General features: G+C 46.7%; 1 protein-coding gene and 1 long non-coding RNA gene across 4 annotated transcripts in view; both read left to right on the top strand.

The window, feature by feature from the left end:
• Positions 1-2,578, top strand: part of LOC110256887 (uncharacterized) — a 29,872-nt gene extending 27,294 nt beyond the window's left edge. The window contains exon 3 of the long non-coding RNA XR_014826381.1: positions 2,521-2,578. This is a non-coding gene — a long non-coding RNA (uncharacterized LOC110256887). The remainder of the gene's footprint in view (positions 1-2,520) is intronic.
• The window catches only part of SHC3 (SHC adaptor protein 3), a 163,367-nt gene that overhangs the window by 68,850 nt on the left and 66,925 nt on the right, over positions 1-27,592 (top strand). For all 3 annotated transcript variants that reach the window (XR_014826380.1, XM_084994537.1, XM_084994535.1), the window contains exons 3-5: positions 16,327-16,390; positions 19,412-19,531; positions 21,883-21,936. Coding sequence is in view for 2 of the 3 variants with exons in the window: in XM_084994537.1 (XP_084850663.1) it covers positions 16,327-16,390; positions 19,412-19,531; positions 21,883-21,936 (238 nt within the window). In the remaining variant the exon portion in view is untranslated. The remainder of the gene's footprint in view (positions 1-16,326; positions 16,391-19,411; positions 19,532-21,882; positions 21,937-27,592) is intronic.

Genomic DNA, 27,592 nt, shown 5'->3' with positions numbered 1-27,592 from the left:
TCAGTGTGAATGGGGGTCCCCACCTTCACCCCACTATTCCCCTTTCTATCTCCTCACTGCTATTAGAAGGAAACCTGGGAACTATATCTAGTCACTTATGCTGGGGCATGATCTAGTGTAATGTGAGAAAAGGAATGTATATATGTATGTGTGCCTGGGACTTTGCTGTACTGTAGAAAATTGACAAAACACTGTAAACCAGCTATAATGGAAAAAATAAAAATCACTTAAAGAAAAAAAAAAAAGAAGAATAAGAAGGAAACAAGCCTTCTTTCTCTCTCTGTTACTAAACCTTCATATTACTTCCCAGTGGTGGTTTTCCTTATGTCTCTTCAACACCATGGTTGCTCCCAGCGTTCATGACACGTCCTTGTGGGTTACCTGTCTGTTTTCTTGGTCCCCATTCAAGGTCCTGCTCTGGGCCATTCCTCTGCGCTCTGTAACTGCCTCCTGGGCTCTTCCTGGTCCAACCTCGTTTCCCTTCCTTTCTGGGCCTTTGCTCACCCTCCCCTTTCCTGCAACGGGCTTGGTACCCTTCTTAGCAGAAAGGACCCCCAAACTTCCAGGGGTCAGCCTGTGCTTAGGGGCAAAGGATTTCCCCACTCTGACCCTGAACTTGAAGGGCCGTGGTCTTCCCTCTCTCTGAGGCCTGGATATGGGTCCCTCCTTTTCCTCAGTCCGTGCACTTGGTCTCCCTTGTCAGCTCTGAGTCCTCCCCCGTGTGGGTGGCTGTCTGTCCCCGATGCCCACAGGGTTTGGCTGCCCAGTGCATGCTTGATCCCTGAGAGGGAGGGTGGCCCAGGCTCAGCCCAGTGCCAGTGCTGGCCTCGTGCTCTTGGCTGACCTGCTTGGCCTCCCTGAGTCCCGGGAGGGGAGTGAAATGAAGAGGGGCCTAATGTCTGCTCCCCTGTGCCTGGTTATCTGAGTGGGATGCTGTGTCTGAAGGCCCTCTCCTGACCCGGCTCATCAATGCTGGGCACCACCCATTTTGTATGTTCATAGGAGTGTCTGTGGTCCTAATGCTGTGCCTGAGTAGCCCTTTTGGGGGCAGCTCAGGAGTGCTGAGTGTCCTCATAGGAGGGGAAGGCTCACAGCTCTGGGGCAGAGCCCAGTGTCACCCAGAAGTGCTGCCCCCTGGTGGTTGTGGGCTGGGGCTACAGGGCAAGAGTCACACCTGAGGGAGTTCCTGTTGTGGTGCAGCAGAAGTGAACCTGACTAGTATCCAAGAGGATGCAGGTTTTATCCCTGGCCTCCCTCAGTGGGTCAGGAATCCGGGGTTGCTGTGAGCTATGGTATAGGTTGCAGACGTGCGTTGAATCTGGCGTTGCTGTGGCTGTGGTGTAGGCTGACAGTGTAGCTCCGACACGACCCCTAACTTGGGAACTTCTATATGCCACAGGTGCTGCCCTAAAAGGCCAAAGCAAAAAAATAAATAAATAAATAAAAAAGAGTCACACCTGAGGGTGAATGTCCCAGCCTGATGGAGCCTGCTCCTTTTTACTGTGTGACCTTGGGGGTGCCCCCTTCCTCACCCACAGAGGCTGATGGCAGGGTGGTCCCTGGGTCCTTGGGTGCATCACATGAGTTAAGGTGGCTGGGGCCTCCTCATCAGCGCCTCTAAGAAGACTTAGGGCTGGAAAAGCCCAGTGGATCTAATTCAGATTTTGACTCTTCTAATACGATGTGATCCTGGGAAGAATTAACTAACTTCTCTGAGCTCAATTCCGTTTATCTTAGATTATTTTTCCCCAGGGGATGAAGGACGGTGCGTCCATCACGGGGATGGTGTTCAGGGAGCTGAAGGGCAGCAGAGGCCAGCTCCCTCACTCCTAGGGTGCTGGCTCAACACTGTGTGTGTGTGTGTGTGTGCGTGCGCGCGCGCGGGCGCGTGTGAGCCCCCTCCTACCTTAGGGTCCTTGTTCGTAGGGAGCTTGAAGACATTCCTTCCTGGTCCTAGACCCCCAGTCCCCTCTTTCTCTGCCCCTTAAATCGAGGATTACCTTCACCCACAGCAACTGCCCAAATATATTTCTTTTTTTGTTTTCTGTTTTGTCTGCACTTGCAGCACGTGGAAGTTCCCAGGCCAGGGATTGAACCCACATCACAGCAGCCATCCAAGCCACAGCAGTGACAGTGCCGGATCTATAACCTGCTGAGCCACGCGGGAACTCCCAAATACATTGCTTTGAGAGTTTTATCAGTGTTTCCTCATGTCTCCCTCGCCCCCCCCCCCATCCCCTCTTGTCCTTTCTCCCCCGCAAATGCCATCAGAGGGATTTTGTTTTCACATCTACCTAGAAACAGGCAAATAGGACAGAAGGTCAGACAAGAGGACTAAGAAGGGAACTCTCTCCAAATAGAAGCGCCTGGGATGAAGAGTCTGTTGAATGATCAGAGAAGGGAAATGGAGCTTGTCTAAATAAACACCAGCATGCCTCTCGCCTCCCACAGGAAGGGTGGCATTAACACCGTTTATAAATGAGGACGGATCAAACCAGCATTTTCTCTCTTGCTTTACAGATGTGCTCTCTCACTGAAAGGCACTTTCTGAGGACCCTCGGAGCGGGCCACCATGCCCTGGGAGCGCCCTGGTCACCTCTGTGGCCCACGAGGGGTGCTGACTCCCGCGTCTGGAATTCTTCAATTCTCGGGGGCCCTGTGCCCTCCTGCAGTGGTGACCTCTGCCTGCTCTTCTCCCTCCCGCGTCCTCCCCCCTCCCCCCACACTTCCCCACATCTCAGTGGCCCTCCTGTCCTTTCCCACAGGGCCCATCTGCTGTCCTTTTGTCACCTTGTAGCTCTTGCTTGTTATTAAATCTATTTTTGAGAAAAACAATCCATTGTGTCTGTGGAGTATTTATTTCTAGGAATCTGTACTCGGTTTTCCTGTATTCCATGCTGCTCCTCTCCTAAAGTTAGTTTATGTGATGATCTGTTGTTGTCATCTTATTTTTTTTTTTTGTCTTTTTTTTTTTTTTGGTATTTTTTTGAGCCGCTCCTGTGGCATATGGAGGTTCCCAGGCTAGGGGTCAAATCGGAGCTGTAGCTGCCAGCCTACGCCAGAGCCGCGTAGGATCCGAGCCGCGTCTGCGACCTACACCACAGCTCACGGCAACACCGGATCGTTAACCCACTGAGCAAGGGCAGGGACCGAACCCGCAACCCCATGGTTCCTAGGCGGATTCGTTAACCTCTGCGCCACGACGGGAACTCCTTATTTTTATTTTTTTATTTTTATTTTTTGCATTGGTATTTTTTGTTGTCTTATTTTTAATTTTAAAAAATTTTTTATTTTCATTTTGCTTTTTAGTATTGCACCTGCAGCATAGAAGTTGCTAGGCTAGGGGTTGAATTGGAACTGCAGCTGATGGTCTACACCACAGCCACAGCAACCCCAGGTCCAAGCTGCATCTGAGAGCTACACGACAGCTCACGGTAACACCGGATCCTTAACCCACTGAGCGGGGCCAGAGATCCAACCCGCATCCTCATGGAGACTATAGTCTGGCTCTTAACCCGCTGAGCCATGATGAGAACTCCTGTTCTTGTCTTATTATTAATAAAATGCTGACAGGGAGGATGTCTGGGGGCCATTGCACCCCGAAAGAGGCTGGAGTGTGAGGGGTTACCTGCCTCTCTTTCCCCTCCTCTCCTCTGACTCTCAGGGGCTGCCCTGAAGTGGGGAGCCCACTGAGATGCCCCCCACCTTGGAGTAGAGAGGAGGAGCAGTCTGATTGCCACAGCCCCCTGACTTGCTGGGAGGCTGGCACGAGCTCCCCGCTTCCCCGACCCAACACGTGATGAGCTGGGGTGGGGGAGGAGAAGGGGAGGCACCCGGGTAGGCAGGAGGCAGAGAGGACAGGAGAGATGAAGTTTAGGCCAGAGCCTATGCTGGGGTTTCCAGGAGAGAGGCAAGGCAGGACAGTGTAAACAGTTCAGGAAGGCTAGTTAGAATCACTCTGTAGAGGTGGTCGCAGTTGCCTGGCACCTGGTCCTGAGGTGAGGAAGGCTGGAATGTTGCCTCTGGGAGCACAGGGGCCTGAGGGAGGAGGCCTGGCTCTGCACTGGTTAGTTTACTTGTCATAGGTGCTCAGATGGTACACTTTGCTCTCTCTAAGAATCAGCTGATTCCAGAACGGTGGTCTCTCCCCAGCAAGAAAGGTTCTTTTTTTTTTTTTTTTGCTTTTTAAGGCTGCACCCACGGCATATGGAAGTTCCCAGGATAGGGGTCGACTCAGAGCTGCAGCTGCTGGCCTGCGCCACAGCCACAAGCCACTGCAATGCATGATGCAAGCCGGGTCTGCGATCTACACCGAAGCTCATGGCAATGCTGGATCCTTAACCCACTGAGTGAGGCCAGGGATCAAACCTGGGTCCTTATGGATACTAGTCGGATTTGTTTCCACTGTGCCACATGGGAACTCCAAGAAAGATTCTTTTAAGATGTCAAAATGGGGAGTTCCCCTTGTGGCACAGTGGGTTATGAACCGAATAGTAACCATGAGGATATGGGTTCAATCCCTGGCTGCTCAGTGGGTTAAGGATCCGTGTTACCATGAGCTGTGATGTAGGTAAAAGATGTGGCTCAGATCTCATGTTTCCCATGTTGTTGCGACTGTGGTGTAGGCTGGCAGGTGTAGCTCTGATTCGACCCCTAGCTTGGGAACCTCCGTATGCCGCGGGTGCAACCCTAAAAAGAAAAAAAAAGATGTCAAAACCTCATGATATATGGAAAATACAGAAGACGTGACCGTGTGTGGCCTGGGGCTGTTAAACAGGGCTGCACTGGAAATCTTCCTGTTGGCTTGACCTATTTTTAGCTGCCGCCTCCGAGACCTGCATTGATTGGTCCGAAGGATCCTGAAGCGGAAGAGCTCTTTGCGGAACGTGTTCTGGGTCTGCAATGCCCTAGAGAGCAGGCGCAGCCCGCGTGTCTGAGCTCCCTGGCCAGAGGGGACACCCACAGTGATGTGGCTGCCGCTTTACAAGGACAAGTGAACACGGAGGATAGAGAGGAGGAAGACCAGGTGTTTGGTCCAGGTGGGGGCGGAGCTGTCAGAACTAGAGCCGTAGAGAGACTTTGTGACCGAGGCCGGCCTTGAGCTTCGCTGGACAGGGTCGTAACTCCTGGACCCAGGCTTCTGCCAGGATGTACGGGAACAGGCCCCTTCCTGCCCCCTGCAGCCTCCCAGTCACCCATACAGACTCTCACTATAGATTAGTGAGCACGTCCTGGAATTTTTATAGACATGGAACCCTGCACCCTGTACTCTCTTTTGTCTGGCCTCCCTCAGTCGCAGAGCTCTGTTCAGACTCTTTCATGTTGTGTGTGTGACCCTACTCTGCTCTTTTACACGCCCAGCACAGTTTCACTGGTGCACTCTGACTGTGATTTGTTTTTCCACTCAAGGGAGATTTTGGACATTATGGCCCCTGGTTTCTAGTCCCCATGGCCCCCATCTTGCCCACCGCTCAAGCTTCCCCGGGGGTTAGAATTGAGGATTTCCAAGGCCTTACCTGGTTCTATGATTGGAAGGATTCTGAGAATCTGTGTCCTGTTGTGGGTGATCTGGCTGATGAACATGCAGATAGGCTCTCCTGAGGTTCACAGACTGGAGTTCAGAAAGTGGGCCATCTCTGTGGGCTTCCCACATGACCTCACCTCATAGCTGTGGGTTTACTCCCTGGGATCCGAGTGGGCTTAGGTGCTTGTTGGCTGTGTGACCGCCGGCATGTTGCTTAACTCTGTGCCTCCGTCTCCTCAACTATAAAGCTGGCATCAGTGGTCTTACCTTCCAAGGTTGTGTGTGGATGAAATGAAGCCATACTTTGAAAGCATGTAGAATAAAGCCTGGCAAATGTCAGGTCCCCTTTTGTTTTTGGTATTGTGTATCTAGAGAGTTGGAGATTTAGGGGTCAAGTTTGCTTGCTTCTCCTGTATTCTTGCCTTGTTATAGGAAAGCAGATTTCAATAGAATTGGGTTTTTTAGAGCTTGGGTATTTGATCTCAGAAGATGCATCTCTCCAGAAAGATAAATGACTCTGAAAAGTTGGCAGTGAAGACAGATATACCCAGGGTTTCCAAGGTCTGTAGATTCCACGCTCCCTTGGCCACTGGGTGGCTGGCGCTCTGAAGTCTAGTGGCACCGTCTTGCCTGGAGTGTAGAGCAACTGCATGGACCCAACATGATTGCCTGAGAACTTGGCTTTTTATGAAATTGTGCCCACCAAAAAGAGGTGTACCTTTCTCTTTGATTGACTTATCCGCATCTTGAAGCAGTTGAATTGGGAGCAGAGAACTTTTTCTAACACAATGGTTAGAATATTAAAGGAGAAAAGAAAACTCAGTGAGATTGTTCATAAGAATCAGGCAAGTCCCTTAGCTCTCAAACGAAGACATTTGTGACACCACCTGTGACTTGGAATGAACTTTAGTTATTCAAACCATTAAGAATATTGGTTTGAATAACTTCAATAGCTTCAATATTGCCTCCAGAGGCTTTATTCTTTGGTCCATGCATTTTTAGCAATTCCAGGGGGTCATCTTTCATCTTGTGAGACATCATACGGCATGGTTAAGTAATCTCTTTTCTAGTTTTCTATTGGACTTTTGAAAATGAGAAATTATAGGATACAATTTTTTTTTTTAACATCTGTTTGATAGTTATCAGCCAGTACGTATTGACACTTATTGTGTATGTGTGTTGGGGAAGTCACAAACACTGAGAATGTTGGGGTAATGATGACATAAAATTATGACAATCCAAACTTGCTTTGGCGTCTCGCTGATTTCTTAAGTGGTGCATGGATTTCAAAATTCATGGCTCTGGTTATGCTGGCAACATACCTGTTATTAGAAGATTTAAGTGGTTTCAATCCCTCCTGGTGAAATCACTTTTGAGAAATTAAGTTTGAGGTCTTTTGGATGCCTAAAATTATGTTTAACTCTGCATGTTTGCCAAATGGTTTGGTTAAACTTGGATGCTTTAGTTTGTAGGTGTTGGGAAGTTTTGATTCATTTGTGTGGATAAAGCTGGGCAGAAGCCACTTGGTCCAAGTGCCCTTCTGAGCACCCTGGGCCCCTGTGTGCCCTCTCACCCTGGCTGGCGGCCCCCTGGCCCCACCCTTCTGGGCATCAGCTCTCAGACACTGATGACCTGTGTCTCATGGCTTCACAATGGAGGCAATGAGCTGCTTTTCTGTGTCTTTGGGGATGAAGGGAGGCTGTCCCCATGGTGAGAATGAGGCATCTGTGGTCCCACCTGCAGCTCCACTTGCCAGGATCAGGCAGGCCTGTGGGTCTTCTCCAATGGGCCTCTTTTCACAGTCACTTTCACCACAGATGTCTGAGCGGGTGTCCCTGCCTGCTGTTTCCTAGCCCTCTCAGTGTTCTGCACACCGCTGCTAGATTGATGTCCACTCAGTCCTGTTTCTATCTCATCAGCCCTATTTAAAAGGCCTCTGATGGAGTTCCCACTGTGGCTCAGTGGGTTAGGAACCTGACATTGTGTCTGTGAGGATTCAGGTTCGATTCCTGGCCTCACTCAGTGGATTAAGGATCTGGCCTTTCTGCAAGCTGTGGCGTAAGTCTCGAATGTGGCTTGAATCTGGTGTTACAGTGATGGTGGTGTATGCCTGTAGCTGCATCTCCCATTCCACCCCTAGCTCCAGGAACTTCCATATGCTGCAGGTATGTAAGTAAAAACTAAAAACTGAAAAAAAAAAAAAAAGGAGAGAGAGAGAGAAGAAGAAACACCTCTGTGTTTGTCCCTCCTCTGGTCACAGTTCCCATCTGTATTTTCTCATGAGATCTCCTACCAGCCCTGGTCTCCTGCTCCTTTAGCACTGAGGCATCCCTACTCACCGGCTGTACCTGCCCTCTTGTTTCTCTGAAGGGCAGAATTGCCCTCTAGTAGTTAATAATGCACACAGTGCTCTGCCTGCTGTCTTCTCTAGACTTTTCCACGAGTTGTTGGTCTCCTCCGCTGCTGTGTCAGTTTCTTGAGAACACAGACTGTCTTGCCTTCTGTGTGGTGGTCAGGACGGTGATGGGCTTGGTGTGGCGGTGGCTTGAGGGGATCAAGGACAGCCCCCGGGTGTGGGGTGGGGACAGCATGCTGGACCATAGCCCCATTTTCTGCCATGGAAAGACCAGGGGATGAATGCTTTTCGTGAGGACAATCGAGGCTTGGTTTGAAAACATTTAGCCTGAACAGGCTCTAAGATAGTGAATTGTAAACATCAATTGCTTGTGATAATTGTCTATAAAATCCTGGTACCAGCATCCTGGAAGGTACTGAGGCACTTGGAACCAGAGACAGTAAGACACCTTAGAACGGGAGTGGATGGAGGTAACTGCAGAGTAGACTTGGACCCTGTCTTTGTTTGGCTGAGGACCAAGATGGGCATGGCTCCAGTGGTCCTGAAAGGCTATGGTGTGGGACCACCCAGGCAGGGCTTGGAAAGAGATGATGGGGCTGGGGTCTATTTTGCTGTTATTTGCCCAACACTTGCAGGGAAGATATAATGAATGAGGTTGGGAATTACAGGGAGGATTTCTTTGGCTAGAGTCCTATGCCCCATGATCCCTATCCTGTTAGTGTGGGAGGGGCCAGGTTGTTCCCTCTTGCTTCAGATAGAGTGAGGGACTTAGAGAGGATGACACAGATTTTGGCATGTGTCACCCAGAGCCTGGGGGACCTAGTGGACCAATGGTCTCACAGCAGTGAGACCTGAAGCAGGGGTAGGTGTGTGTGGGGAGACACTTCCACCTGCTAATGGCAGGTGCTGTGGGCAGGAGGCATGCTAATGGGCCATGAGCCCATTATACCCACTCCTGAAAACGTTCCACTAAAGATTGGGCCATGTCAGAAGCAAGGGGCTGGAGATACCCTACAGGTGTGGATGCCAGGAGGGGGCAGGTGTGTGGGCAGGTGATGGACAGACAATATTCATTTTATAGCTTGGGCACCCAAATATCCCTTAGGTATTTGAATGGAGGAGGCTTCAAAGAAGTGAAAAGGATGCCTGTGAGAGGAGGTGGCTGCAAACCTCAGCCCTGGCCAGAGGGCCCAGCCCCGGGGCTGGCACTGTCCTGAGTGCTCCCTGACTTCTTCCTATGTGCCCCCAGCCAAGGGGTCAGAAGCTGCAGAAGGCTGGGGGGGTACCTCCTTCCTTGGCCACGGGGAGCGTTTCTGCCCCCGGCAGTGCTAAGGGAGGAAAGAGAGCCCTAAATTTATGTGATGTTCCAGGCTTTCCCTATTATGCTGGGTCTGAGCACTTTTATTTCTTATTTATTTATTTTTCAATTAGAGTATAGTTGATTTGTAGTGTTCTGTCAGTTTTTGCTGTACAGCATAGTGACCCAGTCATACACATCTACACATACTTTTTCTCACACCATCTTCCATCCTCTTCTACCCGGAGAGATTGGACATAGTTCCCTGTGCAGCAACATGGATGCAACTAGAGATTCTCATGCTGAGTGAAGTCAGAAAGAGAAAGACAAATACCATATGATATCACTTATATGTAGAATCTAAAATATGGCACAAACAATCCTATTTACAAAACAGAAACAGGTCACGGAGAGCAGACTTTATGCTTGCCAGGGTGGAGGAGGGAGGAAGTGGAATAGACTGGGAGTTTGAAGTTGGTAGATGCAAACGATAACATTTGGATAAGCAATGAGGACTGAGCATTCTCAATCACTGGAGATGGGAAGATGAGGTAGGTTGTGACTGAGGGCATTTTCTTCTCTGGAAGTGTGTGGACTCACTGTGGGGCATGCCCTGGGGAGGAGCTGGACCCCTGAATGGATTTGGACAGAAAATGTAGGCACAGCAAACTCGTTCTAAGATTGTATCATCCACTTATACAGGTCACACAAAGGACAGAGAGGCGTGAGCAGAGCGGACCCCTGGGGCTTATCAGCATTTAGAGCTAGAGCCACTGAGAAGGCAAGAAACTGACTGTGAGCGCCCAGGAGGGTGGAGGATGTCAGAGGAGCATGGGATCAAGAAGTACAGAAAAGAAACAGCTTCATGGACATGGAGAACAGACTGGTGGTTGCCAAGGAGGTGGGGGAGGGAGTGGGATGGACTAGGAGTTTGGGGTTAGTAGATGCCAACTCTTACATTCAGAATGGATAAGCAATGGGGTCCCACTGTACAGCACAGGCAACTGTATCCAATATCTTGGGATAGACCATGATGGAAGACAGTATGAGAAAGTGAATGTATATATATATATATATATATGATTGGGTCAGCATGTCCTACAGCAGAAATTGGCACAACACTGTAAATCAATTACACTCTAATAAAAAAAAAAAAAAGAAAAAGAAAAGAAAAAAAAAGTAGAGAAAAGGAAGTGTGTCAAGGAGGTGAGGGCAGCAGGTTGCCTGTCTATTTTGTGCCAGGAGGGTGTTGGTGATTTTGCAGGGACACCTTGTGGGAACAAGACTGGCTTGGAGGGAGCTGAGGAGAGAAAAAGAGGTGAGAGGAAGAGGGCACCATCGACGATGCTGTTGGTGGCCCATTTTATGGAGGTACCATAATTTAGTGAACTGGCTCCACGATAGACATTGATGGTTTCCCATCAGTGTACTGAAATCCTTCCTGCCATCAACGGTGGTGCGTGCGCATCTTCTGGCTGTTTCAGTGTATTCAGAGGATGCATTCCTATAAGTAAAACAATTGGATGAAAGAAAGGGTCTCAGCATCTTTTGTTTTGTAGGGATATGACCAATCTGCCCTGGGGAGGCTGCGTGGACCTACTTTCTCACTAGTGCCGGGTAATTCCCCTACAAAGTCTTATCGAGCTTAAATCTTCAGCTGTGAAAATTGAATTTCAATATAGGCTTTAATTTATATATATGTATATATATTTTTTTATTTTTTATTTTTTTGCTTTTCGCTTTTCAGGGCCACTTGTGTGGCATATGGAAGTTCCCAGGCTAGGGGTCGAATCGGAGCTGTAGCTGTTGGCCTGTGCCACAGCCACAGCAATGTGAATCTGAGCTGAGTCTTTGATCTACATCTCAGCTCAAGGTTTAACCCACTGAGTGAGGCCAGGGGTTGAACCCATGTCCTCATGGAGACTAGTCAGGTTTGTTACTGCTAAGCCACAATGGGAACTCCCTAATTTATATTCTTACTACGAGTAAAGCTGAGAGTCTTTTCTGATTTTCAGAAGCCATTTGTATTTCTTGTGTGAACTCTTTGCTCATGTATTTTGCCCATTTTCCATTGGGTTTTTGATGTTTTTCTTATTGACTTATATCAAGACAATTACCTCTTTGCAAAGTGCTACAATTTTTTTCTTGTGTATAAAGTTTTGTTTTTCTGATATTGTGTCAGTATTTTCTTTTATGGCTTCTGTATTACTTAAAGATTCAAAGATTTAAAAAAGAAAAAATGTTCCCAGTTTTCTTTTAACGCTTTTTTTTTTTTTTCTCTCTTTTTAGGGCCAATCCTGTGGCGCATGGAAGTTCCCAGGCTAGGGGTCAAATGGGAGCTGCAGCTGAGGCCTACACCACAGCTACAGCAATGCAGGATCCAAGCCAAATCTGTGGCCTATGCCACAGCTCATGGTAACATCCCTTAACTCACTGAGTGAGGCCAGGGATTAAACCTGCATCCTCATGGATACTAGTCGGGTTCGTAACCCACTGAGCCACAACAGGAACTCCTTTTAGTACTTTTATACTTTCATAACAAATTAGATTTGTGATCCATCTAGGATTTATTTTCATATAAGTCATAAGATAGGAACTCAACTTATTTTTCCCTGGATAGTTGCCCAGGCACTCAAAGGCCAGTCACTGTGTAGCTCTTTCCCCTACTGATGTGAACTTCCACATTTATTCTGTAGGGGTGAAAAAACTTTTTGGCTCTGCCCTCCTATGTTCTCTGGCCAGGGCCCTGCAAATTAGACTGACAGAAGACAGAATAGCAAGGGAAAAACAGATTGCTCATTAATGCATGCAGTGTACATGCACACAGGGAAACTCAGGGCCGTGTAGCTCCGAGAAGTGGTTAGAACTCTGGCTTACTTCCTAATCAAAGAGAAATAAATCTGTGCACAAGTGACAAGACACAGGAAAAGACTTGGAGTTTCTAGGGGTGGTGAATTGTGGGAAGGTACATGCAGGGGAAAACTAATGGAAGATAATGTTTGTTTTGCAGATTCTTCTGGTGCATCTGTTAGTTGACAAGGGTCTAAAGTGGTCTCCAGTGACTAACTTCTGTCTTTTGTGGTAGAGAAGGGAGGGGGATGCCTTTAAAAATTGATGACCTGTTTGTAGGCAAATAGCAGAAAGGCAGGGAGCCTTTCTTGTATCTGTTTCTTCTCCATTGCCTTCAGCTCAGACTGATCCTTATGCCAGGGTGGCATCGTCAGGGGTGGTGGGTCTACTTGTTCCACCTATCTCTCCTTTTTGTTGCTTGATGAAATTGATCGCAATTTGCCCTCATGTATTTGTTGCTGCACCTCCCTACTAGAATGTGATCAAATAAGTATTGAAATAACCCAGATGTCTGACTTTTTAAATTGTTTTTTTTTTTCGTCTGTAAAATATGTGTGTGTGTTTGTGTGTGTGTGTGTGTATGTGTCTGAGGAGGTCAAGTAGGCAACAAGAAGTTAGGTGAGTAGGGAGGAAGATGGTGCTACATGATTTCAAAGAATCCAGGTCTAAACTACTGCATTCCAAGGAAAAAAACTCTTCATTGTGAAAGGTACTGGCTCTAAAGAGGAGGAATTTCGACAGAATAGGGGAAGATGGTGAAATCATGAGAACATAAGGGTTAGCATTTGGGGCTGGCTTCAGTTACTTTTTAAATTTTTAAATTTTTATTTATTTTATTTAAAAAATTTGGGGGGGCTGACACATGAAGGTCTCCAGGCTAGGGGTCGAATTGGAGCTGTAGCTGCCGGCCTACGCCACAACCACGGGGACACTGGATCCTTAACCCACGGAGCAAGGCCAGGGATCGAACCTGTGTCCTCTTGGATGCTATCAGATTCATTTTTGCTGAGCCACCATGGGAACTCCTTCAGTTACTTTTAGATGTCCCTGGAGGTGCCAGATATTCCATTTTTATATTAACTGAACTTCAGGGTCATAGTTTGGCTGACTGAAATGGGGTACTGAACAGAATGTTAGGAAGCACTCTCCATTATTAAAAACACGGCCAAATTGCTACCTGAGACTCAAAACTGGGATTAAATGGATTTACACAAAGCTAAATAATTATTGCTAACTCAACCAATTAAGACAGTACTGCTCACCTCAAGGCACTCTGCTAGGCAGTAGGAAGGGACAATAAGAACTGTCACATTTACATCAGACCTTGGAGTTCAAGTTACTCATGTCAGTCATCTAAGTATTGCAATTATGAATAGTTATGTCACATTTCTATTTCAAACAGACATAGATACTGTCAACCTGGTTGAAATGGGAATTTGCACACACAAGTTATCATGCAAACATCAGAAACACATTTATGCCAATGATGAAGGGAGAGCATTTATCTGAAAAGCAGTTTTGCCAACCTCTTTGGGGCTCACTGGGGTGATCCTTTGGACTTTCTTTGAGTCCATGAGCTCTGAGAAATTTCTGGAATTTCTTGCATTTGCAAATTTTAAAGCCCAAAGTGTGAGTCTCTGAATGTGCCCTGAGATGCTTGCTTGTCTCTCTGTGGGTGGATTTGTTAGACGGACCATGTTTATGATTTGAAACGTTTTCTCCACAATCCCATTTTTTTTTAGGGCCACAACTGAGGCATATGGATGTTCCCAGGCTAGGGGTCAAATCAAAACCTACAACACAGCCACAGCAACATAGGATCTGAGCCGTGTCTGCAACCTATGCCACAGCTCATGGCAATGCCGGATCCTTAACCCACTGAGTGAGGCCAGGGATCAAACCTGCATCTTCATGGATACTAGTTGGGTTCTTTTCCCCTAAGCCACGATAGAAACTCCCACAATCCAATTCTGAATGCTCATGGGTGCTGCTCTCCTCCATTTCCTAGAGGGGCATGTAACTAGCAAGGCCCGATGCCCAAGCTTCATGCGCGGACCGATGATGATGTGTAAACTGTGTAATAAATTAGACATTTGACATTTCCTTTTTGAAAACTGTCATCCAAGAATGATTTTTTTCTCTTGTGTGGATGGGGAAAAAAATCTGATGCTTATACAGGAAACTTTCCACTGAATAATGTCCCTTTAGCCTGCTGGGACTATTTAACTGCTTTCCTCAGCTAAATACATCATTTGATATAACAAGCACAATGCTGTCAAAAAGCTAAACAGGAGTTCTCATCATGGCTCAGTGGTTAACAAACCTGTCTAGTATCCATGAGGACATGGGTTCTATCCCTGGCCTCGCTCAGTGGGTTAAGGATCCAGCGCTACTGTGAGCTGTGTGGTGTAGGTCACAGATTTGGCTTAGATCCTGCGTTGCTGTGGCTGTGGTGCAGGCCAGCGACTGTAGCTCTGATTTGACTCCTAGCCTGGGAACCTCCATGTGCCACAGGTACGGCCCTGAAAAGACAAAAAGACAAAAAAAAAAAAAAAGAAAGAAAAAGCTGAACAGATAAAAATAGAGATAATTTTTATATATGTTTCTCTAGAGAAACAACTTGACTCTTTTCCATAAGGAACTTGCTTTCAGAAAATACTTGGGATGATCATTTTGATAGAACCACTCTCAGAATATTATTATAAAAGAAATGACTAAGCACAAAACATCAAAAACATTTGTTTCTTTTAAATAAACTTTTTTCTGAGTCATGGTGATTCATAGTCTACAGCTTTTATGGCATCCGAACTTTTAGAATAGCATTTCTTCCTCCCCTCTGTACAATGAATTGAATGGCAAATGTGAAGCCTTTTTTTTTTAATAGTCTCTTAGCTAATTTGACAAGGTCATATTTGTCTTAAAAGCATTCTATTGTGACAGTAATTACTTTTCTAGAGGATAGAAAATAATTTCCAGAAGTATTCAGCTGAGAAAGTTTGTGGAATGTTTCCGAGGACCCATTATGGTCTTTATCCTTTAGTGTATCTCTAAATTCCTATTTATTTTTTTAATATTCTTTTTTTTTTAAAGTTTCTCAGAACTTTTTTTTTGGGTAAGCTTTTTATTTTTTCTGTTATAGTTGATTTACAATTTTCTGTTAATTTCTGCTGTACAGCAAAGTGACTCAGAATGTGTATGTGTATATATACATATATATATATATGTATATATACACATATATATATATGTTCTTTTTCTGTCATTATCCCCTATCATGTTCTATCATGAGTGACTCGATATAGTTCCCCGTGCTGTACAGCAGGATCTCACTGCTTATCCACTCCAAATGCAATAGTTTACATCTACTAACCCCAAACTCCCAGTCCATCCCATGCCCCCTCCCCCATTAAAAAAAAAAAAAGTATTCTTTTACTATTTCATCCTTTCCAATGTGGGAGTTGCGAAGTTCACCCAGCTCCTTTCTGGGCTCCTGACTTTGGCATATCACCCGTCATTTCTCACTGAGGCGAAGTCACAAAGTTGAGCTATGTTTCCAAGCACCTGCCCAAACCATGCCCTCCCCAGCCTCTAGCATCTGGACCGTAGCAGCCTCCATCTGGTCTTACTTTTGGTCCTCCCACTGCTCCCTTGCTCTCCTGTCCCAGGCAGACCTGTGGGTCAGATCCTCTGCCTCTGATGCTCCTGTCGGGCCCCCTCACTCACTACCTGGGATGCTCCTTGCCGCCTTCCTCAGGACTGTGCCCTGACAATGTAGCTGCTCTATAAACACCGGCTCCATGGAACTGTCCAGCATAGAGCCTCATTTCTGGCTCATTTGTATACCCCTGGAGTTCCTCTTCTCCTTCAAAACCCTCTTGACTTTAGGATGTTTAGGAACTGCAGAAGCTGGGAATAACACCCAAAGGACCAAATTTCCTTTAACTACATTCTGACTCACTTCAGAGATCAATAGCAGCGCTTGATTAGCTTTGAGCCTTGTGCCATGACTATGGCCGTGAAGAGAACATCCAGAAGAGTACCCTTCAGTGCTTCAGGGCACCGATTTTCTAAAATGGAATCTTAACCAAATGTTTAAAATAAAAGGGTGGCATTGATATGTGTTACACACTTCGGAGACAATCACAGCCGCAGAAAAAACTAGGATCCTGCCAGCCAGAGATTCTAAGACGAGCTCTTTGTGTTTTGCTTATTAGTCTTGTTTTTTGCACGTGTGAAGTATCTGGGTTTTGTCATCCTGATGGAGGTGATAAAATGGATCTCTCTTCCTGTCCTCTTAAGGGAAGCCATCAGCCGGGTTTGCGAAGCCGTCCCTGGCGCCAAGGGAGCCTTCAGGAAGAGAAAGGTACTGTCTTTCTGGCTCTGTGTCTGTCTTCTGCTTTTCTTCTCTTCTGACATCACTCAGCAGCTGTAATCACACATGATTGTTGTGTTTCCTTTTTCCACGGCCTGCCTCTTGTCACTTTTTTTTGGTGGGGGGAGGAGGCTGGGTGGCAGGAACCAAAAGATATCCCTTGGCTTAAAGGGGGTAACTTGGAGTTCCTGTTGTGGCTCAGTGGGTTAAGAACCTGACAGGTATCCATGAGGATGTGGATTTGATCTCTGGCCCCACTCAGTGAGTTAAGGATCCGGCGTTGCTGTGAGCAGTGGTGTAGATCACAAATGTGGCTCGGATCTGCCCTTGCCGTCTCTCTTGTTAACTGGAAAACGCCAGCTCTAGAACACGGTTGGATGTTCCCATTTTACAGGTGATAAAAATTGAGGTGCAGAGATGAGAACCGGAAAGATTTGGAAGGTGGTGGAGCTGAGCTCAAGCTCAGACTGCAGGCTGCAGGTTCAACCCCTGGATGACCTTTTCATCCCGGAGGTGGTTGGACCAGAAGGAAAAAAATGGATTAAGAGGAAGCTCAGAAAAGTCTTAAATTATTTACTTAATTTACTTAGCGAAATCTTCATTAATACCCACCATCTGGACTTTTCTATTCCTGGACTGAATAGTAGAGATTACAGCCCTGTGGGTATCTCAGAGTCTGTCCTGAGGCTGAGGCTCTGGGGCAGGTTGCAGGATTGCTTCAGCTGCTCCCAGGGCTGCGGGTCAGCTCCATCTTCGAAGCTTGGAGACATTTGTGAGCCCACAGAGCAACTGAGTTTCAGGCAGAGGCTGAGAACTTTGGATGAAGTCTCATTTAGATGTTCTGGCCTTTGTTCCAATCAGCCTACAGGAGACAGACATAGAGAACTAGGCAAGGCTACAGGATTAAAAAAAAAATTTTTTTTTAATTTGTATTTATTTATTTACTTATTTATTTATTTTGTTTTAAAGATGTATTTTATTTTTTAAATTTTTTTTGTCTTTTCTAGGGCCGAACCTGCGGCATATGGAGGTTCCCAGTCTAGGGGTCCAACCGGAGCTGTTGCCTCTGGCCTATGCCATAGCCACAGCAACGCCAGATCCAAGCCATGTCTGCAACCTACACCATACATAGCTCATGGCAACGCCGGATCCTTAACCCACTGAGCGAGGCCAGGAATGAAACCCACAACCTCGTGGTTCCTATTGGATTCGTTAACCACTGAGCCAGGACAGGAACTCCAATTTTTAAAATTTTTTTTAGTACAGTTGATTTACAATGTTCTGTCAATTTCTGCTGTACAGCAAAATGACCCAGGCATACATCTATACACACTCCCTTTCTCATATTATCTTTTATCATGTTCCATCACAAGTGATTGGACCTAATTCCCTATGCTTTACAGCAGGACCTCATTGTCTGTCCATTCTAAATGTAACAGTTTGTATCTATTAACACCGAATTCCCAGTCCATCCCATTCCCCTGTCCCCTTGGCAACCACAAGGCTGTTGTCCATGTCTGTGAGTCTGTTTCTGTTCTGTAGATAGGTTCATTTGTGCCATACTTTAGATTCCACATATAAATGATAACATAAGGTCTTTCTCTTTCTGACTTATTTCACTTAATATGAGAATCTCTATTTCTATCACATTACTGCAAATGGCATTATTTTGTTCTTTTTTATGGCTGAGTAGTATTCCATTGTGAATGAATATATATATATATATATATATATATATATATATATATATATATATACCATATCTTCTTAATCCATTCATCTGTCAATGGGCACTTAGGTTGTGTCCATGCCTTGGCTATTGTGAAAGCGCTCTAATGAACATAGGGGTGCATGTATCTTTTTGAATGAAAGTTTTGTCCAGATATATGCCCAAGAGCGGGATTGCTAGGTCATAAGGTAGTTCTATATTTAGTTTTCTGAGGTACCTCCATACTGTTTTCCAAAGTGGTTGTACCAGTTTACATTCCCACCAATAGTGCAGGAACCACCCTCTCCAGCCTTTGTTATTTGTAGACTTATTAATGATGGCCATTCTGACTGGCGTGAGGTGGTACCTCACTGTAGTTTGGATTTGCATTTCTCTAATAACTAATGATGTTGAAGTCTCCAGGATCTTGAATACAGGAATTTGGAGGGTGTCAAGAACAGAGACAGGGAAACTCCTCTTTCATAGCCTCCTCTTTCAAACCCAACCAGCAAGTTTCAGGGTTCCCTTATGGTCCTCTTGGTGAAAGTCTTTGGAAACAGTGTCGATTTCGGGGCTCCACCCCTGCTATGCTTAATCAGAATCTCCTGGGTGGGGCCCAGGCCTTTCTATTTTTAAATAGCTCTAGCAGAAGAGTCAAAAACAGTGCCTGTGTTGTTAAGAACTTGTGTTAATTGACATCTTCAAAGAGGGCATGTTCTAAACAGAAAAGGAAGGATGGGGTAGCCTGTTGGACCCTGTGCCAAGGACAGTTCTGAAGGGCTAATTGATGCAGCAGTTAGAGCAGAACCAAGCCTGTCCTCTGTGTGCTGGTTCCAGACCTATTGGTTTTAATTGGACCATTTTATGACTCATGATCCCCATGAGCTGGTCCATTTCAGTCTGGTCCGGAGGAGTGTGCCTCCTGCTAGGATGAGACTGGTTTCTGAGGCTGCCGAACTTCAAGCGCTGGCCTGTGTGCCCTCCCGGGCTTATGAGTGACCCCATGAGATGCATCTCAGCATGAGCTGGTGTACGGACACCTGCAACCTTCCTGCCAGAGTCCACAGCTCCATATACATCCAGTAGGCGCTTTACAACTTGCATGTTGCCTACTCTGGAATTTGTGTGTTCGTATCGGATCCCACCCTCCTGGGCGATGCCTGGCACCTTGCCTCCATGTGCCTGCTGAGAGGGTGAGAGGGGCCAGGGGAGGTTGGAGGTGTGGCAGATGCCACAGCGGATCGGCCCTGAGAGCGTGGCCTTCGGTGAATGGAGAGCTGAAGTAACCCTGCCTGGTTTTACAGCCTCCCAGCAAAGTGCTGTCCAGCATCCTGGGCAAGAGCAACCTCCAGTTTGCGGGGATGAGCATCTCCCTGACCATTTCCACCGCCAGCCTGAACCTGCGGACGCCGGACTCGAAACAGGTCTGTAAGGGCCTAGGCCCGGCCCTGCCCAGAGCCCCCAAACCGTGGCTGTTTGGCAGGGCTTCCTGCTTCCAGCCGTACCGGGTCTAGCACACCTGCCTAATCTCTCCACCAGTCTACACTGGCCGCTTGCAAGGGACTCCAACAGAATGATGGGTGGAATTGGGTCCCTTGAATCCTGCTATAAATTACCCTTTCTCGGGGGAGGATGATGCATGAAATCATGGGTTTACTTGCAGTGTCAAAAAGCAGTGCGTGTATGTACAGATTCTCCTCTCCATGTCCTTGTCCCATTTTGTTCTCTATTATATTCTGTTGGCTCTGCAGCCCACGCTTGAGTTGCACATGTATCATCTTTGAAATGGTGGCTGTGGCAGCTTTTGTTTTTAGGACTCCTCAAACCCCAGTCCTCAATTCTGTGGGATTGTATCTCCTAATTCCCTCTTCTAGCGAGAGAAAGAGAGAGAGAGAAGGAGGAGGAGGAGGAGGAAGGGAGAGGGGAGGGAGGGGAACGGGGATAGAAGAGAGGAGAGAGAGGCAGACTCTCCGAGCAGAAAGGCTGAGGTCACCATGGTTGGCCTTCCCCATCCTGAGATTGGGGGCCAGTTGGGAGGGTCTGGGTCCCGTTGTCCTGGCCTTGGTTGAGGTGGGTGGGAGTGGGGGCTGGGCTCAGGGGACCCAGGGGATGCCAGCTCAGATGACAAGAGTCCGAGCAAGGTTTGGCAGGAGCCAGAGCTCACATCCCTCTGCCTCTCCTGAGAGCAGGGTCTAGTTATAGCAAACTGAGAATGAGGTCAAGTGGGCAGTCCCTCCCTTGCCAACCCAGAGAGAAAGGCCATGCTGGCTCGCTCCCCTCTGCAGAGCCCTCAAAGAGAAGAAGCAAGATGAAGCATCCTCAGAGCCAAACCCAGCCTTTACTTAATTAGCTCTAATTGTCTTACTTTCCTTTTCAATTTCTGGCTTACCCCAGGGGACAGCAGGCAGTCACCCAGGTGTGGTCATGTTGACCAAATCCAATTTCCATTTTCCCCCCTTAACTCTTCATGTCCACCTGAATCTCCAAACCCCAGTTTGAAGGCGACTTTAGGCTCAAAAATTAAATAAGCAAAACGGAACAACTTTAGAAGTCACACTTTGTTATCCTCTGGGGACTGCTCTGTCCTTGTTGCTCTCCCAGAAGCCCTGACTAGAGGCGGGATTTGGAAAGCTGGGAGGGGCAGCTGATTGTTTTATCCAGCTGGGTTTGGGCATGGGCCACCGAGCTGGACTCATTGTTTTTCTTCATTTCTATGCTCAGGTTTTTCTAGATCCTGAGTAGTTCTGCAAGTGCCAAGAATTGAAATAACCATTTAAAAATATCTAATTTTATCTTCTGATTCAGTGATAGTTTTTGCTTTCAGTTTTACTGGAGCATGGTTGGAAAAATCCCTTGGCTGGTAGGATTACGGCTCTGTAAATTCTGCCTGCCTGCCTGCTGGCGAGGGCCTGAGGGGGCCGTGCAGAAATAAACCTGGTTATACTGGGATGGAGACAAGAATGCTGTTCCCACCCCCGAAAATTTACTTCAATGTCATTACATTGTCTTTAAAAAGATAAAAATAGCATGGAAGACTTATGTAGCTTTTTAAATTTAGGGCAGCTTCTAATTTACTCCGTGCCTCCTAAATTCCACTGTGTGCTGCAGTTTATAATGCTAATGGAAAATTCCCATTTTGAAATTAACTTGGACCATCCTTGCTGGTTTTTAAATTGATAAATTGCAAGAGGGCCCCGAGAGGGCACCGATTTTGATCTTAGATGCAGGCTTTCAAATTGACGTGCCCATGATACAAATGGGATCAGATAGGGTCAGCCATGCTCCGTCTACCCCAGCTATGGGGTCTGTACTGAAGACCCCATATGTCTTCGGAAACAGAATCTGCAGTGCTGCAGTGTTTTGGTGTGTGGGGGAGATACTTTCCTCCTCAAAGAGGCATAGTTGTTAAGATTCCCCTTGTCGGTCACAACTCTGTCTTCTAACTGGCTGCAGAGCCCGCAGCCTGCTGCCTGGCCTCAGGGTCCGCCGCAGGCTCCCCATCTGTAAAAAAACGGGATTGCCATAGTTCCCACCTCACAGAGCTGCTGTGCGATTTAAACGGGGCAGTTCTGGCAAAGCAGCTAATGAGCAGCTGACATACTGTGAAAGTTCACTCAAGGTTATCTGTTGTTACCTTGGTAACTGTTATTTTCATCGGGGACTGATTTTACCAATTTTCAGGGAACCTTGTCGCGTTGTATTGCCTGCCAACAGTTTTCCAAGGCATGGGAAGGGTAATAATGGCACCTCTCGTTTCTTGTTTTGGGCCTGGCAGATTATAGCGAATCATCACATGCAGTCCATTTCTTTCGCCTCCGGGGGAGACCCGGTAAGTGGCTTTGGAGCTGTTTTCTCTCTTTCTGTCTAGTTGGAATTGCTGAGAAGGGGCCCTGCTTCCAAAGTGCGCCTCTTAGGACCCTAGCAGGAAAGCTAACAGTGCTGCCAACTATTTCCCCTTTCCGGTTTCATAAGCTGTTCTTGACTCTCTCTCTTTTTTTTTTTTTTTTTTTCTGTCTTTTTGTCTTTTTAGGGCCGCATCCACAGCATATGGAGGTTCCCAGGCTAGGGGTCTAATTGGAGCTCTAGCTACCGGTCTACACCACAGCCACAGCAACATGGGATCCGAGCCTCGTCTGTGACCTACACCACAGCTCATGGCAATGCTGGATCCTTAACCCACTGAGCGAGGCCAGGGATCGAACCCGCAACCTCATGGTTCCTAGTTGGATTTGTTTCAGCTGTGCCACAACTGGAACTCCTTGACTCTCATTTTTAAAGGGATAACAAATGGCAAACATCTGCCTTTAAATTTCATTTTATGGAGTTCCCACTGTAGCTCAGAGAGTTAAGAACCCGACATAATGTCCGTGAGGATGCAGGTTTGATCCCTGGCCTTGCTCACTGGGTTAAGGCTCCGTTGCCATGAACTGTGGTGTAGGTCACAGCTGTGGCTCGGATCTGACATTGCTGTGGCTGTGGTATAGGCCGGCAGCTGCAGCTCCAATTTGACCCCTAGCCTGGTAACTTCCATATGCCGCGGGTACAGCCCTAAAAAGAAAAAAAAATTTGATTTCATTAGTCAAAAGCTGTCAAAAACTCTCAAAGCATGGGCTTTCTTAAGAGATAATGACAGGGCTCCCTGGCTTTCCAGTTGCTGGGCTGTGCTGGTAACTCTGCCAGTCCACCCTGGAGTCTGGCTTTGTTCCTGTTTTCCTTTCTTTTTTTTTTGTCTCTTCTAGGGCTGCACCCGCAGCATACGGAGGTTTCCAGGCTAGGGGTCGAATTGGAGCTACAGCTGCTGGCCTACACCACAGCCACAGCAACACTGGATCCGAGTCATGTCTGCAACTTACACCATAGCTCATGGCAGTGCCAGATCCTTAACCCATTGAGCGAGGCCAGGGATTGAACACACAACCTCATGGTTCCTAGTCCGGATTTGTTAACTACTGAGCCACGACAAGAACTCCTGTTCCTGTTTTTCTTTTGGTCCTCCCCTGGGGGCCTTCATTTTCCTATTTTATGTCTCTTTGAAGGCTGAGAACTTACTTTGCCTGGTTACTTCCTAAATATTTGAAATTGGTCTTTCTTCTCTCCAAATTTAACCCTGCAATCTTTTAATGGCATGCTTTGCCAACAGGGAAGGAGTGGCAGAGTTGGAGAGAGAAAGAGGGAGAATAAAGAGAATGAGAATGTTCTAGTTTTCATTGCTTCTTTTATTAAGCAGGTGGAATAACGAGCGAACTTGCTCCCCACATTCAGTTAGGATGTTACCACCTGATGCCAACGTTCAGTTTTAGTGTCTGGGAGGACAGGACTCAAAAAACCATTTCCTCCCCAGTCAGGGTAGTTATTCTTATTGCTGTCTGTAGTATTTTGTCAGATTATCAGTAGGCATTGCTCAGATTTTATGTAACAGTTTACTGGTCCAAGGCAGCCTGAGGAATCAGTGTGTTAGTCCCTATTCCAAGGCCAGGGATCTGATCTATTTCTAGCCCAAGAAGGGGATTTTTTCCCCACACCTTGTGTTTCCATCATGTACCTTTCTTCCCATATTCCCTACCTGGGTAAACTGACTGTAGAACTGCTGTTGGCACATTGAAAGCCAATTCGAGGAGTTCCCGTTGTGGCTCAGGGGTAATGAACCTGACTGGTATCCATGAGGATGCGGGGTCAATCCCTGGCCTTGCTCAGTGGGTTAAGGATCCAATGTTGCCGTGAGCTGTGGTATAGGTCACAGACGCGGCTTGGATCCTGAGTTGCTGTGACTGTGGCTGGCAGCTTCAGCTACGATTCAACCCCTAGGAAACTTCCATGTGCTGCAGATACAGCTATAAAATTTAAAAAAAAAAAAAAAAAAAAAAAAAGCCAAATTGAGGGAGCGATTTCCACTGTTGCCTCTAGCCTCTACGTTTCCAAAGAACAGTATAATTTTGGCACTGGGTGTCTTAGCTACAAGAAACCTGTGCCTGGCCCCCCTCTCCCCCACCTGCCACAGCCCCCAGGGAAACGTCCCTCACTTTGCCCCATCATTGCTCCTGCCTGGAGATGCACCTGCAGGAAGAGGCCTGGGCATCTCCCTGTTGCAGACTCTTGAGCCAAAGAACTGGCAGGAGAGGGATTTGGCCATCCTGCTGATGGTTCCTTGCCCTGAAACCTCTGCCAAAGTGTCACCGGATGACCAGAGCATTGTTTAAGCGCCACGTTCATTGAGTGCCACTGATTTCGCCTTATTTTGTACTTAAGGTCTACTTTTCCACAGCCTTCTGTGATACTTTCCTCTTCTTTTTTTCCTTTCCTTTCCTTCCTTTGCTGTCTTTCTAAGCCTTGAATTTCTTACCTTCCATTGTAAAATGAAATACATCATTGAGATGTATGTTTAGAAACTGGAAGTCTTCTAGAGTTTAGCCCATCCAAGGAGCATTTCTGAAGATTATATCTAGACATGTATAGATACATATATCTGCACTATAGCAATACATGTATCTACACTTGTATCTGTAACCGGGGCTTGTTAATTTGCAGTGGCTGTCTGTGTGCTTGCCTTATGCAATGCTTAGAATCATAGTATCTTAAGTTTGGAAGGTAATCCAGTTTGAACAGTAAGAGGCAGAAGCAGTGCACACTGGTATCAACGTCTCCTTTCAAGAACTGGTCTCGAACCTCATCTTCACGATGACACAATGAGTAGAGATGCAGAGATCCAGAAAATGGGAAGCCAAATAAATTCCCTGCATTAAAATTATTTAAATCTCCAGGAAGCACACGATCTGTAGGCGATTTTCAGTTTCCCTATCACCTCTTCTTATAAAAGGGAAACATTCAGTGGCCCTTAAAAAAATTCATAACTCTTTATATTTTTTTCTGATACTGAAAACATCATGATTCCAGGGGATAGGAAGCCTGGCTATTTTTTATTTTAACCAGTCCTAATGCATATCATATTGTACGTGAGTTCCCATTCCAAAGTCGTTTGTCACCATTACAATTGGTAGATGTTTTAAATAAAAACAACAGGGAGTTCCCGTCATGGCGCAGTGGTTAATGAATCCGACTAGGAACCATGAGGTTGCGGGTTCGGTCCCTGCCCTTGCTCAGTGGGTTAACGATCCGGCGTTGCCGTGAGCTGTGGGGTAGGTCGCAGACGCGGCTCTGATCCCATGTTGCTGTGGCTCTGGCGTAGGCTGGTGGCTGCAGCTCCGATTCGACCCCTAGCCTGGGAACCTCCATATGCCTCGGGAGCGGCCCAAGAAATAGCAAAAAGACCAAAAAAAATAAATAAATAAATAAAATAAAAACAACAACTTCAGGTTCTATTCCTGATTATGTATGTACCTACTTTTTTGCTTTGTGCCTCAGTTTACCGGGTAAGAAAATGCGATTTTGAAATGTCAAGTAAGACAGACTGGAAAACATTGTTAATCCCTACATTAAAAAAGCACACTATAATTACAATCTACTGTTATTAGCAGTCTTAAAAGATCACCAAAAGAATGCCAGAATTATGGTCAGGCTCTGGAAAACTTGGGGAGGGACAACAGTCGTGGATAAATACAGAAACAACAAGCACTTGGCAGCCCCATCTTTGAACTTGGAGCACTCACTGCATGATGGAGTGATGTCAAGAATTTGGTTTTGAGCAGCAATACCCTCCCCCACTGCACCAGAAATGCATCAGTATTGGCATCAAAGAAACTGTGTCCTTGGTTTGGCCGTTGACCATCTGAGTGACAGGGATGCCTCCCATCTCTTGCTTGGTCTTCCCGCCATAGCTTGGAGCCAGAGCAGAGTGTCTCAGACTGGAGCAAGAATTTAAAAAGAAGAACTTCCTTGTATATGCCACCAGTGTGAACTTTAGTTTTGTTACCCAAATACGTACACCAACAAATTATGTATAGACCCCTTATGTTTATACTTTTTATTGTAAATCCCAGTCAAACTTGGAAGTGAAGTACAAATAAATGCAGTAAGTCAATAACAAAGTAAAATTAATTTACTGGGATGAGTAAAGTTGTGCTGAAACTAAATATCTGCTCCCATTGTGACTCTAGCACTGGCCGCCATGGTGCAGAAGACTTTGAGGTCAGCATCTCTCTATTACCCCAGGTGCTGGATGACTCACTCCTTCTACAAATTTCTTCTATTCAAGTAAACGAGTCGTACATCATTGTGTCCAAATGTGACACTAACTTGCTTCAGCTGGGGCAAAGACATTTAGTCTGACCATTCTTTTTTTTTTTTAGTCTTTTTGCCTTTTCTAGGGCCGCTCCCATGGCATATGGAGGTTCCCAGGCTAGGGGTCGAATCGGAGCTGTAGCCACCGGCCTACACCAGAGCCACAGCAACATGGGATCAGAGCCGTGTCTGCGACCTACCCCACAGCTCACGGCAACGCCGGATCCTTAACCCACTGAGCAAGGCCAGGGATCGAATCCCCAACCTCATCGTTCCTAGTCAGATTCGTTAACCACTGCGCCACGAAGGGAACTCCTCTCTAATTCTTTAAAAACCTGGCACCCATAAAGTTGGAAACCACCCCCCTGAAAATCTTGGCACTGAAATTGCGTGTGGAACTCAGTGGCATTGTTGCCACTGGGATGGTCCCACATAGTCTCATATTAACTTCGAAGATTATTATGGAAATGAAAACGTAAAATTGAAAAGAAATTCTGGTCATGTCTCAAACACTGGAGAATATACCTGCCCCGCCCTAGGGTTCCATGGATTTCAGATGGAGAAACACTAGTGGCCACTTCTGACATTCATATCTGCTGAACCCAGGAAGAGTGTCTGTGATCACAAGCTGCAATCCTTATTTTTGCCAATAGCTTCAGGTCCTGCCTTGGTCTTCCTTGATGAAGTGACAGGGAGTCAGGTTGATTGGTTGGACCGTCTCCCACCCCCTTCCCCGGGTCCGTCTGTGAATACACGAAGGGATGGTGGCCTGAGCAGGAAGAGCAAAGAGGAGGAAGAGGAGAGAGGCTCCATGCTGGAGAATGACCCCAGAGTAGCTACCCAAGAGTCAACAGAAGCTGGAAGAGCTCTCCTTTCTCGGTCTGAGAGGGTGGTTGTGAGTTCCGAGGCAGTGATGTTTGAAGTGTCTTCCACCACGAACTCCCTGCAGTGGGTGCTTTTAACTGGCATGCCCCTACCCTTGGCACCCCCCAACCCCACTCGACACCTGCCTCACTCTCCCTCTTCTCCTCTCTCATTGGAGGAGGGAGAGAAGGGGTCAGCTCTGCTGCCCATAGAGAGTCACAGTGAAGGAACTCACGACAAGAGATTCTTGCAGATGCTGAAACATCGGGATCTAGCTAATAACCTTGGAGCCCGCTGAAGCATCACACTGGGGAAAATTGCTGCCGCATTGGGGGAGACCTTTACTAGTTGTCCTCCTGAGAATTTTTTGAATGTCGAAAATGTCAACTTTGCAGGAAAATCTTTCTTTTTTCACTCTCAAGAAATCAGAGAATGGTTATTTCCGC

Source organism: Sus scrofa, chromosome 14 (genome assembly GCF_054392235.1).
Source record: "Sus scrofa isolate SSC_HxYL_T2T_F1_AM1 chromosome 14, Sscrofa_HxYL_maternal_Yorkshire_Landrace_v2.0, whole genome shotgun sequence".
In the NCBI taxonomy this organism is placed as follows: Eukaryota; Metazoa; Chordata; class Mammalia; order Artiodactyla; family Suidae; genus Sus; species Sus scrofa.
Note: the sequence above shows the minus strand (reverse complement) of the source record. Positions and strands in the feature narration are given on the sequence as shown.